The 12569-nt window shown below is 53.7% G+C and overlaps 3 protein-coding genes across 3 annotated transcripts; 1 reads left to right on the top strand and 2 right to left on the bottom strand.

Annotated features, from left to right (window-relative positions):
- Positions 1-2142: 2142 nt before the first annotated feature.
- Positions 2143-5036, top strand: ASG1-2 (Activator of stress genes 1; the record flags this gene model as incomplete). The annotated part of the gene is made up of 4 exons (XM_032036435.1): positions 2143-2355; positions 2439-3155; positions 3211-4288; positions 4339-5036. 4 exons carry the CDS (start codon positions 2143-2145, stop codon positions 5034-5036), a joined length of 2706 nt encoding a protein of 901 aa, XP_031884619.1.
- Positions 5037-5526: 490 nt separating this feature from the next.
- On the bottom strand, positions 5527-7321 carry CGGC5_v012978 (uncharacterized protein; the record flags this gene model as incomplete). Its single annotated transcript, XM_032036436.1, has 4 exons — positions 5527-6407; positions 6462-6803; positions 6859-7096; positions 7151-7321. 4 exons carry the CDS (start codon positions 7319-7321, stop codon positions 5527-5529), a joined length of 1632 nt encoding a protein of 543 aa, XP_031884563.1.
- Positions 7322-7787: 466 nt separating this feature from the next.
- CGGC5_v012977 (uncharacterized protein) lies at positions 7788-12386 on the bottom strand (the record flags this gene model as incomplete). The annotated part of the gene is made up of 5 exons (XM_066152780.1): positions 7788-7978; positions 8039-9545; positions 9633-10367; positions 10560-10618; positions 10673-12386. The coding sequence occupies 5 exons, from the start codon at positions 12384-12386 to the stop codon at positions 7788-7790; spliced, it is 4206 nt and encodes a 1401-aa protein (XP_066008071.1).
- Between the last annotated feature and the right edge of the window lie 183 nt (positions 12387-12569).

Genomic DNA, 12569 nt, shown 5'->3' with positions numbered 1-12569 from the left:
CAGACGGTCCAACCTCTCACAAAGTTTACGAGGCGTGCGACAGCCTTGAAATGACGCGGCAACTCGTGGATAGCCAGAAGCCGCGTTTCTAATATTGAATAAGCTGCCCGTCCCCGCGATTCAGCCTCCAATCGTTGGGATAAACGTCGTCGTGTACCTGTCTCTTGGCAGAACCTGACAACCCAAGTCGGCGAACCTACACACAGACGCCCTCGACAAAGCCAATACCAGAATAGAATCCCGGCAGCTGATCTTGTCTTGTCTGGTCCGGTCTGGTCTGTTCAGACTAGACTTGCCAGGCCAGGCAGGCTGATGAGTGGCCAGCTCGGTAAATGCATGTGGGATATGCGAGTCCTCTGTTGCGAGGTCTACCGACATGAATGCGAATAAGAATCCAAGACAGCGGGAATGCGTCGTCCATGTTGAACAAGTCCCTGACGGCCCAGCCTTGCCTTGCCTTGCACTTGTTTCAATGTTTCAATAACTCAATCCGGCAAGATGGACCAGGACTTAAAAATATGCGGCCACGAGTCGCTAACCCGATGGAATTGCCGTGGGCTTAGATGGCCGGTACAGGGCATTGCCGGAACGTTCGCGGCGTGGGGGATGAGGCACTAACAAAGGAGCTTCGAAGGGCTCGACCACGCAGGCGATCCGGCTTAGACGCAGTGCCCCTCCCGCTGGAGAGACATTTCGCTTGCAACCAGAGACACTCTAACCTTGAGCTAGAACATTGGAACCCTTGGAGAGGAGGAGGCGTGTGAGGGTGTTCTTTCTTTGCTGCCACGGGGTTCTTTGAGAGAGGATGACGCCCCCCAACGCCTCCGATGGCTGGCGGCGTTGGTTTTGGAAATAACATGGCGTCGATTTCTTGAGTTTCGGGCAACAACAAGCGCAACACCAACTGTGGCCAATCTGGCTCCCGTCGGTTGCAAGATGGATGGATGGCCGATGCCAGATGTGAAGGATGATATCGATCTCAGCCTATCTCTTGGTGGAAGGTAAGGAAGTCGGTTAGTTGCAGTTGGTCAAGGTTTAGTGCTGGCCATCCGTGACCAAGAATTACTCGCTTCCTTCACACCCTCACGGTGGTTGATGGACCAGCAGACTCGACCTAGAAGCGTCAGCTTCTACGGCCCAGCCCTGCTCGAGCCCGGGAACAGGAAGGATCGAGTCTCTCGTGTTTCTCGTTTCTTGCAGGTTGTTTGTAAAGGTGTCCGTAAGGGGTTCGTCGAGGCAAATGACAGGTTTCCGTCGTGTGTGAGGAGCTTAAGTGGCTGGGCCTGTATTAACCCCAACAACAGCAGCAACGACGTCTGCCATTCTTTAACCTGACAACTTCGTCCTTCATCGAGATCCGACTGGGCGTGGATTACATTCTTCTAGTCAATCAGAGACAAAGTCCAGGACCCCCAGCTGACCTAGGCCTTCTAGACCCGGGCTTCGACTCAGCTGCATTCCACCAAGCAGCTCCCAGTGCGCATCGAAGGAGGTAGGTTAGCACCCGCACGCCCGCATCCCGACAGGCTGGGACTCGGTTGGCGTGTTCCCGCAGCCGCCGCGTGTTGCGTCCGTCTAGTGTGTTGCGTGCTGCGGTGTTGTCTACCTTTACCTGAGGTGACCAGGTGTTGGTTGAGTGTGTGAGTTGTAGGAGGAGTGGACTGGAGTGATTGCCTGCCCGCAGCCAGAGACAATCAGAAGAGAGAGAGACAGCCCAGTGGATGCACCCACCACCCCTGGCGCGTGCCCACTAAACCAGCGCAGGGCAGCCCGTCAGCCCTCTCTCCCGTCTCCCCCGGACGATTTGCAGCTCGGACCCCCTGCCATCGGAGCGCCTTACCTGGCGTGCTGGCCTGCTGGCGTGCCTGGGCCCATAGGTACCTAAGGTAGCGTCCCCCCACCCCCCTTGACAGACACTGGACCTCCCGTCACACATGCACCGCAGCAGCACCAACAGCAGCAGCTCCCCTAAAAACGCGGCAACCTCCATCTCTCTGCGGAAAACCCCGTCGCGATACCACCGAGCGACCACCGAGAGAGTCTGCATTGCCGTCGTCTTGTCCCTGCGCCTGCGATTTTTCTTTTTGTTTGTATGCGGCCTCCTTTCGCCAGACCTCGCGACTCTCCTCTCGAAACGAGACCATGCCCGGTCGCCCGCCCAAGCGACCGGCGGAAGCTGGCGATCCTGCCACCACCGACGCCGACACTGCTGCTGCCGCCGCCGCTGTTGCTGCTGGTCATGGCAAGGTGAAGCTGCCGCGTCTCGAAAAGGGCGGCCAGGAGGACTTCTCCTCCGTCGTCAAGAACCGTCTGTCGTCTTACACGAGGACCGGCCAGGCCTGCGACAGATGCAAGGTGAGTCCACATGTTCTGTTCTGTCCTTTGCCAGACAAGCGTCGAGCCGTCAAACCGTCCCGTGCTGACGATCTAAACCACAGGTCAGAAAGATCCGCTGCGATGCCCTCCCCGAAGGATGCTCCCACTGCGTCAACCAGAATCTCGACTGCTTCGTCACCGATCGCGTCACCGGCCGAACCGAACGTCGAGGGTACCTGCAGGAACTCGAGCGGGAAAAGACCGACATGATGAACCACATACGCGACCTCGAGAAGCTCCTCGAGAACAACGGCATCGAAGTCAAGCCCTGGACCTGGGCCCCCTACGGCATGGCCTACCCTCCACCAGGCGTCACCTACGATCATATGGGCAATGCCGTCGAGGACCCGGCCGAGAAGGATGCCTGGACAAAGGTTGGGTCCGTCTGGGTCAAGAACTATAACTTCAAGCCGCCCGCGAGTCGCTCCTTTCCCCGGTCATCACTCGAGTCGCGTCCTGTTCACAACCACATTGGCGTAGGTGGCGACAGCGCCCTTCTCAGCTCCATCAAGGGCACACGCCTGTCCATCCTCGGCACTACGATAGACGTCACCTCCTTCGACGCCCCTGACATGGACGAGCCCGTACCCGATGCCAAGATCTCCCAGCCGCTCTACAACAAGTCCCTCCAATCCTTCCTGCAGTCATGTATGAACATCAACCCGCCCGTCAATATCGAACTCCCCTCGCGAAGCGACGCATTTACATACTCGGAGTGGTATTTCCTCATGATCTGGCCATTCCTGCCCGTCCTTCACAAGCCGACTTTCATGAATATAGTGGGTCGAACACTTCCTCTGCCTACCTGTGCTTGCTGCTGACCATCCCTTCAAGCTGACTCGCATGTACGACGAACCCGACTTTGAGCCAGAGGTTCCCGATCTGGTCATGGTGCACATGGTCTTTGCCACAATCTACTTCCAGTACGGCGTGAGGAACTGGGAGCAGCAGGAGAGCCGTTCCCAGCTGAATGAGCTGTCTAACAAACACTACCACTTTGCTCTGAGCAAAATGTACGACTTGGCCTCGGCGCAGTCTGTCGCTGCCGTGCAAGCCATGGCCATGATTTCTGCTCACAGCCGCGCCTTCCCAAAGCCTGGATGCGGCTCTATGGTCACCAACTTTGCCTTCCACTGTGCCATTGACCTCAACCTGCACCGCGCTGCCAAGGCGCCGGGTGAGACGACAAATCTGGAAAACGAGATCCGTAAGCGTACTTGGTGGACTATTCTGACCGTGTACGTCACCCTGAACGGGCGCCTCGGACGGCCTATGCCCATCAATGTGGAGGAGTACGATGTCGATTTCCCCGAGCCCATTGCGGACGAGGCGCTGACACCAGAGGGCATCGACACTTCCGTGACAACGCCCTGCAATTACCATGTCGGTTTGGCTGGATTCAAGATCGTCCCTCTCTTTATGGAGATGTACTCCAACATCTACAGCGTCAAGCGTGATCCGAAGAACTACGCCGACGTTGTAAACGCGTTGGAGGAGCAGCTTCAACTGTGGAAGGACAGCCTACCGGAAAACCTCCAACTCAACCTTGCCGGCCAGACGGAACACGAAGGCAAAATGTATGCACTATACATACAGATGTATGCGCTCGAGTTTCGTCTTTGTTTGCGTCATCCATCTGTGGCCATGACTAGCGACCGCAAGATGCTCCTGGAGAATGCTCGAATCTGCGAGGAGACAGCGGCGCACATGCTCAAGGCCACCAAATGCATTCTGAAGCTGAAGTCGTTGGATACGACGTGGTATCAAATCGCGGTCTATGGCGCGGCCATCTTCACAACCTTGGTCGCCCACTGGGAAAGGAGGTTCGAGACGACTCCTAACCAGATCGCCAACATTCGCTCTGACATGAGGGACTGGATGGAAATCATCAACGCCACAGTATCACTAATCGGTGAGTAGTGTGGCTACCCATTAGGAAAATCGTGACTAACTCAACTCTAGGCACGGGATCTGGCATCAGCAACGAAATCAATCTCATCATTGAGAGAACAATCAGTTGGATCGAGCACGACTCCAAGCAAAAGGAAGGATCGCTGCCTCAAACGATTAAGCCCGACCCGGCAGACTCTTCACCTTTCCAGCTTTCGGCACAGCCTCAGTCTACACAGGCCTTGGCCGCGAGCGCTGCCGAGACAGCTGCGAAGGCGTTCTACGCAGAATCGGCCAACCAGAACGGAAACACGCCGTACCCGTCCCTGGCATATGCCGAGCAGCCCGGAAACAATAGTCTGGCTGCCAACGCCGCTTTTGAGGCGAACAACGCCTACTCTTATACGCCTGCAGTGCAGGCGACCGGGGCGGCAGACGAGGCCTCGGCCGAGACCAACCCCTTGATTGCGTTTGCCTCACAGGCAACTCAGCATGTGGCTGACCCAACCGGCTCCGCTGCCGCTGCCGAGCTTCTGTGGCGACAATCCGCATCTCAGGGCAATACCTGGCACGACTGGACCGCTGCGATGGCCGACAGCCAAGACAGGTACAGTGCCAACGCCCTCTTGACGCTGGGCGGCGGTCCTAGGGACCCGAACGCAGTATCAGAAGCGGCTACTGTGGCCGAAATGGCCGCTGTCACAGCCGCGCCGGTAGGCCAGTGGCCACTTCTCCTCTTCGATGGCCCGGGAGGTGGTGGTGGCCAATGAGTTTTCAATTTCTAGTGTCATGATTCAAGCAGCGTGTTCTTTTCATGTCATAGAGCAATGCTAGGCGTTCATCGGGGCTGTCATTTAGGGATGGGTTGCTGTGGTTCAGCAACGGGAAAAGGCACCAGGCATGGAAGGGAACACAGGCCGAACGGTTCGGTTGTTCAATCGGGACGAAAGAGCCCGCTGCAATTTGCAATGATCAAGGCTGGCGTTTTTGGGCCGGGCCAGCCTCAAGGCATGGCGTCGCTTTATCAATATACCTGCCACATTGTGGGCTTTTGAAGCTTTCAACCGCCTGTTTCTTGTGACTTTGATGATGTCTCTACTTCCCAGTACACGGTCTGCGCACTAGAGGTTCCTTCTAACCACAGAAATGTCTATCCCAGGGGAATTTGTGAATTGAAGGCAAAGGCGGACCTTCAACTAACAGCACTAAGCCGTATTTTCTATCTTCTCACCACAGATATCCCGGGGGGAAGCCCTTCCCCTAGAAACCAGCAGGAATCTGCACCCCAAAAGCCGGCGCAAAGACATGACCGCAAGTATACCCCTCCGCCGGCATCTGCCCGAGCACGAAGAACGTGTAAAACAGCCCAAACAAGCAGTTACTCGCCGCCACGAAGCTCGTATGTCCCGGCGCCAGGTTTCTCACAAGCACGCTCGGCGAAAACCTCGCTGCGACGCTCTTGGCGTCCTCGACGCTGCTCGCGGGGTCGCCCACCCCGTTCAGCACGACAATCTTGCCTTGCGCCCTGACGGGCTCGCTGGAGACGTCTGGGAACCTGTTGGCCGGGTCGATTTTCCACTTGGAGCAGACGAGGCGCCAGTCCGCGAAGATGGGGGCCACGCTGGGCGCGGCGGCGACCATGTTTTTAAGGTAGGCCTTGAAGTCGTTGGTGTTCTCGATGTGCTGGGACTCGTCGATGCAGACGCCGGAGAGGATGCCCTCGAAGGGGGCTTCTTCTGTTAGGAGGGGGAGCGGGGCAGGCGGGACGGTCAGGGAGGATGATACTGCGCCGGCGATGGCTGGGCCCGCTGTCCCGTTTTCGACTTCTGCGAAGACGCCCGCGAGGACGGGGAACCAGCCGGGGGCGTGGAGGGCCGTGGTCGTGAAGGTGTGGAGGGCGGACCAGTCGAAGGTCTTGTCGGAGCCCGGGATGCTGAGGGGCTTGGATTTCAGCTTTGCTTCGAGAGTGGTGTAGCGCGCGCGGAGGGCAGCTGTGGTTTTGGAGGTGTCTGCGAAGGCGCATGTTCCGGGGGTGGAGTTGAGGCATGTGTAGAAGAATGCTTCGAGGCCGCGTTCCGCATCTTGTATTTGGGAGGGTTGGGCTTGGGTTACGGTGTACGCGAGCGATGAGGGTGTTGGACCTTGTGTGCGCGCTTCAGTACATAATGTTCGTGACATCGGCAGGGGGAACTTACTGTCAAAGAGGAACTTGTCAACGGCCTCCGGGTATAGCTGGGCGATCGTCTGTCCGAGGTGGGCGCCGGACGAGATACCCCAGAAGCCCATCTTGGTGCGGTTCTCCGCCTTCATGACGGTGTAGTGATCGACGGCGTTGGCGTACGTCCCCATGAACCGGCCGATGTCCTCCCCGTTCTTTTTGCACTTCTTCCCAAACTCCTCGGCGCGCTTCTCGCGGAGAGAGAATGCGGCATCGTCAGCTCCGAGAAGAGGAGGCTCGGAGAGGGCGAATTGTTTGCGGTCGTCTTCGGTGGCAAAGCAGCGGAAGGAGGGTGTAGTCCAGCCCCAGCCGCGGTAGTCTTGGGTTTCTGTCAGTTTGTGGTTTGTGAGACTGCCAGGGTATGGCAGGCTTACCGATGGCGAGAAGATCATATCCTGCGAATAGAGGGGCGTAGTCTTCTCCGAACCGGACGAGGAAGTTGGTCGACGAGGAACTCCAGCCTCCCAGGGCGACGTGAACTGTCCCCTGGTGAGGGGTACCACCTGGAGCAGCAACGTAGGGGAGTTTGACGATGGCAAGGTCGACGGTTGGTTGACCGCACTTCCCCTTGACCTTTTTTGGTTTGCGAGGGTCATCAATCTTTGCGTGAACCTGTTTGATGTGAGTCGAGAGGGTAGTACAAGAGAGGGAAAGAAAGGGGCTCACTGTCAACCGCGCACACTTGAAGACAGAGTAACAGTCATGCCATTCAAGTTCGGTATTCGGCTTGATACCGGCGAAAAGGGTGGGATCGATGGCATGGTGCGGGTTCTGGGCCTGAACAGCAAGAATCATGAAGTAGCCCCAGAGGCCGGTGGCAGCATGAAAGACTCTCATCTCAGCAAGAGGAGAAATAATGTGGTGATTGTGAACTTACATCAAGACATACGCTGGTTGGGGTTCTTGTCATTTATGCCGTTGGATCTTGGAGATAGCAGCATACGCTTATATATATTCTCTCAATCTCCGCATGAAAGCCATGCAATGCCAAGAGAATCAAGCATCCCTGGATTAATGATGGCGAGAATTAGCAGTACTTGGCAAGCAAATTAGACTGGGGATGACGGTGGAACGGCTTTTACCTCACGAGGTTTATACGTGGATGCTGGTCTCTACAATCACCAAGGGAGCATTCATGGCTTGAAAAGCAACTCATAGGTCAACGTGAGCCGTCGGTGTTTGAATGAAAGAAGCTTAGCCTCACTTCCGTCCATGCCTTTTTATTCGCACGTCAACTTGGAGCTGAATCATTGTAGTATTCAACGTGCGGCTGAAGAAGCGCCACACCACCTCGCTTTCTCGTCTACGCCTCTCCAGACCAAAGACGATCCCACGCATTCTCGATGACCTCCGTCTGAAGCTTCTTCAAGAAACTACCGAATGGCACTGGCTCTTCGCCATCCAATCTCAACAGTCCATTCTTGACACCCCGCCAGCCCTCGACGGGAAGCTTGACATGGTCGTGCCCGATGCCGTGGAAGTATCGTACTTTGCCTGTTCTTTCGCCGCGCTTCATAGCTTGGTATTCTGTTTGGCACTCTTCACAAATCATACCCGTCTCAAAAGTGATGTACAAGTACGCCGAGCCATCTCCCCACCGCCGAAAGGGTCGGGCTGGGGAACAAAAGCCTCCGCATGTGTACCCTGGGTCACTCAGCAAGTCTCCCTCGTCTTTAGGGGAGTTGCCTTCCGACCCATGTTCATCTCCCTCCGGTATATGACTTGCTCTTTGCTTGCCACCCGCTGACTTATCGTCCTCTTGGGACTTGGTAAGTCGTGACAATAGAGCAGAACCAACGATACGAGCGTAGCGGCGGAGCGTGTCGTCATTTCCCAACGCTCGACTTAGAAGCGCCAGCGCCTGTGCAAGTGTCCACAGATACGTACCATCGTTCCATTTGATGGAATCACTCAGAGCTTCGAAGCTTTCTTTGAATAATTTTCGCAGCGTTTCTTCGAATGTCGCCTTGGGCCCCATGACCCAGTACATGTAGGACAAGCCGATCCTGTGCGATATAGTAGCCATTGGGGATATGTGTGGGATATTTAGTGACAATGGGCGTTCCATGAGGCTGGCGAGAGACTGGAGGCGTTCTGCTTTGTAGACCGGATCCCTCGACTGCCGAAAGAGTTCTACCTGAACGTTTGTCATCAGAGTCAATGCCATACGAAACATCCACCCTGGAGTGACAGATGTGATGGGGTAAACGAAGATCGTGTCATGGCTATCGAATATCTCGTTCAAGGTATTGAGAGCCTTCCCGGCATCTTTGCAGGCTTCGAAGTACACGACAGCAAGATCTAGGCGGAGAGGTGTGCCGGCGTCAAGGTTGTCTAAGAAGGCAACCACTTGTTCGTAAAACTCAACAACGAATTGCTTTTCACCGGTTTGAACGGCAATGTCACAAAATAGAGCAACTCGATCTTCTCCTTCTGTCGCGTAATCGGACGCCAACCAGGTGATCCTCTCCAGAATGGTCCAGCTCTTCAAAGCCTCGATGTAGCCGGCTTGATCCGCCTTTTGGTAGAAGACACTCAACTCTGCAACAAGATCGGATGCTGGAGTGATGCCATCGGGATCGGAATTCTTGGCCTCGGTGTAGTACTGAAGCGCTGAGTCGAAATTCCGCAATTCTGTTTGAACTCTGGCGTACGTAGTACACACAGCGCGCTTTAGATGCCCAGGAATCTCTACTCTATAGAGCTGAGAGACTGCAGCACCAGCCAACTGGTAAGCATATTCATTTTTCTTTGCTTGTAACAATATGTCACACATAACAGAAGAAGCTCTGTACCACTCAGGATCATTTAGTTCGCAAAGTAGAGCGGTTCTGCAAGTCTTCTCAGCCGGCTTCAAGTAGCCAGTCTTGAGCAGAACTTCAGCTGTCGCACGATGACCACCTTCATCCGGAGTCACATCTTCTACGAAGAGACCCAAGATACCCAGGGTGGCCTTAGACGCATCAAAGACCGTTTCTGTCCCATCGCAATTTTTGACATCTTCGAATTGGTCAGGAAAGTTGAGACGGCCTTGCTCCATTAGAAGGTTGCCTTTCCCGATCTGTTCAGTGTATATTAGCACGACCATCTCTTTTTCTTCCAGTTCAAAGTGTCAATTTGAGATTTTTGAGAGCAGAGTTGGACTTACCAATAGCATGATGCTCTGAAGGCATTCCCATGCCTTCATAGCATCTTCTACATTCAGTGACTGATACAGTTCCCGAAGATAACCTTTGGCCAGGCCCAGACGAAAGGTGGCGGGATCTTGTTCAACGCGACACCACCATTCCGCGGAAAAATCACTGAGACTATCCTTGACTTCTGGAATTTTCACAAGCTTTGCCCAGTCTTGGATTCTGAGATCAGTGACGGTGGTTGATGCGTAGCGATACGTCATTCCAACCTTGCCCATCATCTTAGAAAACCCAGTCTTATTGCTAAGTGCCTCGGCAAAAGCCTCAAGGACCTCAACCTGTTCCTGATGGGTATGTTGAGCGACCTGGATATTACTCCAGTGATGTAGTAGAAATACAGCGCAATATTTCTGGAGGTTCTTGTCAACATCCATCCGAGAAGGTTGAAACAGCTTCGTGCTGCTCAAAAAGATCTGACGGTGGGCTTCGGAGGGACCCCAACGCAATGTTGAGGGTGCGTGCGGGCCATCTGTGAAGTAACATCTCATGGATCGTTTTTGAAACTTCACAGGAAGAGGTCCATCGTCGTATATATCGTCATTGTCATCGCCATGCTGCTTCAAGTCTTGAACCATAGTGGCTTTGCTTGCTTGCGCCCTTGCTTGCAATTCGGCATTGTAGCCTGTGTCTGCTACTTTGAGGAATTTTGACGTGAACTCAGGTATGTCTTCAAAGGTGAAGTCTGCTTCCTGTTATATATGCCTCAGAAGAGACTGAACTTCATTTAGTTTCAGTCTTCGTTTGGCAAAAGCTATCCAATGAAGTATCGAGGCAGCAATCTGTTGGTGACTGATCGGCGTGCGGCGGCGACACTCTGATAACAAGCCTTCGTAGATGTCATTCAGGTCAACAGGCCTTTTCTGATTAAGTGCTTTCAACACTGAGCCCTCGCGGCCAAGACTGTCCAGTCGGGTGAGCATATGTTCCGCATATAGCATGTCTACCGCGAAACGTCAGCATGTTCGAATCAAAAAGAAGCCAAGTGACCACTTACTTGGTGACGTTTCCTCCACCGCAACGGCAACCCGCTGCTTAACGTATCGGGAGAATTTCTTCAAGCAACCAAGGGAATTGATACGATGCCATATCAACACCTTAAAGTCTTGTCGCTGCTTGTCTTTGGTGGCTTCAATTTGAAGCAGTCTGATGTCCTTCGGAAAGTCTTCCAAGCGTTCAGGTCTAGAGGTAACCACTAGCGACATTCTCAGCCTTTTCTCTGTGACGAACATTGACAGAAACTCCTTGAAGGCATTCCAATCGCGCATCTCATCCAGTCCGTCGAGCACGATAAAGAGATTGAACTTGGAGTTTTGCTCGAAGAGAGGCTTGAGCAAAAATATTGCAAGGTGTTGCCAAAGGCGGTTGTTGATGTTGATGTCGTCTCTCGCAAGCTGTGCTTTCAGCTTTTCACAGGCAGCATTGCTAGTCTCTGCAATCTGGATGACAATTGATACCATGCAGCTGAGAAAAGAACAAAACACATCGTCTTCCTCACGAAAGTAGAAGTGAACGACACAGGTGTGTCCCGTTTCATCCTCTCTGGCCCTTTCTTCGAGCTTGTCGTAAAGGGCCACTGCCAGATGACTCTTTCCAATACCAGGCTGGCCAGTAATTGCAAGAACGGGGCGTTCTCCTTCCTTCATTGCCAACCAATCATTCCAGCTTGGTTCTGAAAATACCCAGTTGCAAAAGTCTGGCAGAAGTGTTTCCCTCAGGGCTTCAGATTCCTCCTCGATGTTTCTTCCTAGCTCTGGTATAAAATATCGAATGGCCCTGGCAGATAGTGTTTTGTCTCCTGATTCTTTAGCGTCCTGGACGCCCTTCACAGACGATGCGCTGCCTAGCATGTCACTATTCGCCTGGCTTTCTTCCGTTTGTCCTCCAAATAACTTGAGTAATTTGGCGACATCGTTCTTAATGTTCTCGGTGTTCTCGTTGATGCTGTCCATGGTGTTTTCGAATCTCTCTAGCATCTGGGTATGAGATCGTTGGTTTTCATCCAACTGTGTGGTCATCTTGAGCGTTTCCTCGGAGTTTCCGAGAATAGCAAACTCCGTGGCTTGTTGGAGATGACCCAATCTCTTGTTCATGAGGGCTCTTGCTCCCCCAAGCTCACTATCTTCTCCCTGAAAGAGGTTGGTGATCCATTTTTTGAAACGACCAAGCTCAATGTACTTGTGCGCGAAGCCGCACATGTTGAGAAGCGAGGTAAATACCTCCATCAAGCAATTTTGATAGGCCCTTTTCTGGGGAAGTCGTGACTCGAGAATGCTGATACGTTGAAGAAAGCTATTCATGTCTTCGAAGAAAACAATGACAATGTCGTAGTCCGCTGAGACCGAACGACAGGCCTGTAGTATGTAGGTCAAGGCCGTCCCAATAGCCGCGGCCGGGGGAAACGCTGGAGAAGCTGCCTCAATGATCTGGTTGGCGCCCTTTTCCACGTAGTTCAGGTTGGAGGCAAGGAGGGTTCTCAGGCGGTCAATCTTGCCCTTGTCGTGCCTGAACTTGTGGAATTTGTTCATTTGTTCCGTTCCGAAGTCGAGCATACTCTGAACGTTGTCGAATTTGCGTTCCAGGCTGAACCCGACAATGCCCTGATAGCCTTTCAAGGCTTCCTGCCAGAGGTCTTTGACATCGCGGTCGTCAGTTGACAGCTGTTTCTCGACGTCAGATAACGGTTTCTTTTCGGCACTTGACATGGTCATCGTCGCGCGAGTCTTGTTTCAGTGGGATGGATGGCGTAGTTTCGAGGGGGCTTCCCGGCTGCGTGCTGGCATATCAGTTGTGGCCGTCAGACCAGATCAATGTAAGTTTAGAGAACCGCCGCTGAGAAATATGGACAGACATTTGCTCCATTTGTTTATGCTGACACTTGGCGTGATGCCGAG

This window comes from Colletotrichum fructicola (assembly GCF_000319635.2).
Source record: "Colletotrichum fructicola Nara gc5 chromosome Unknown KSG_Nara_v1_contig07, whole genome shotgun sequence".
Taxonomy (NCBI): domain Eukaryota; kingdom Fungi; phylum Ascomycota; class Sordariomycetes; order Glomerellales; family Glomerellaceae; genus Colletotrichum; species Colletotrichum fructicola.
This window is presented reverse-complemented; position numbering and strand designations above follow the sequence as displayed.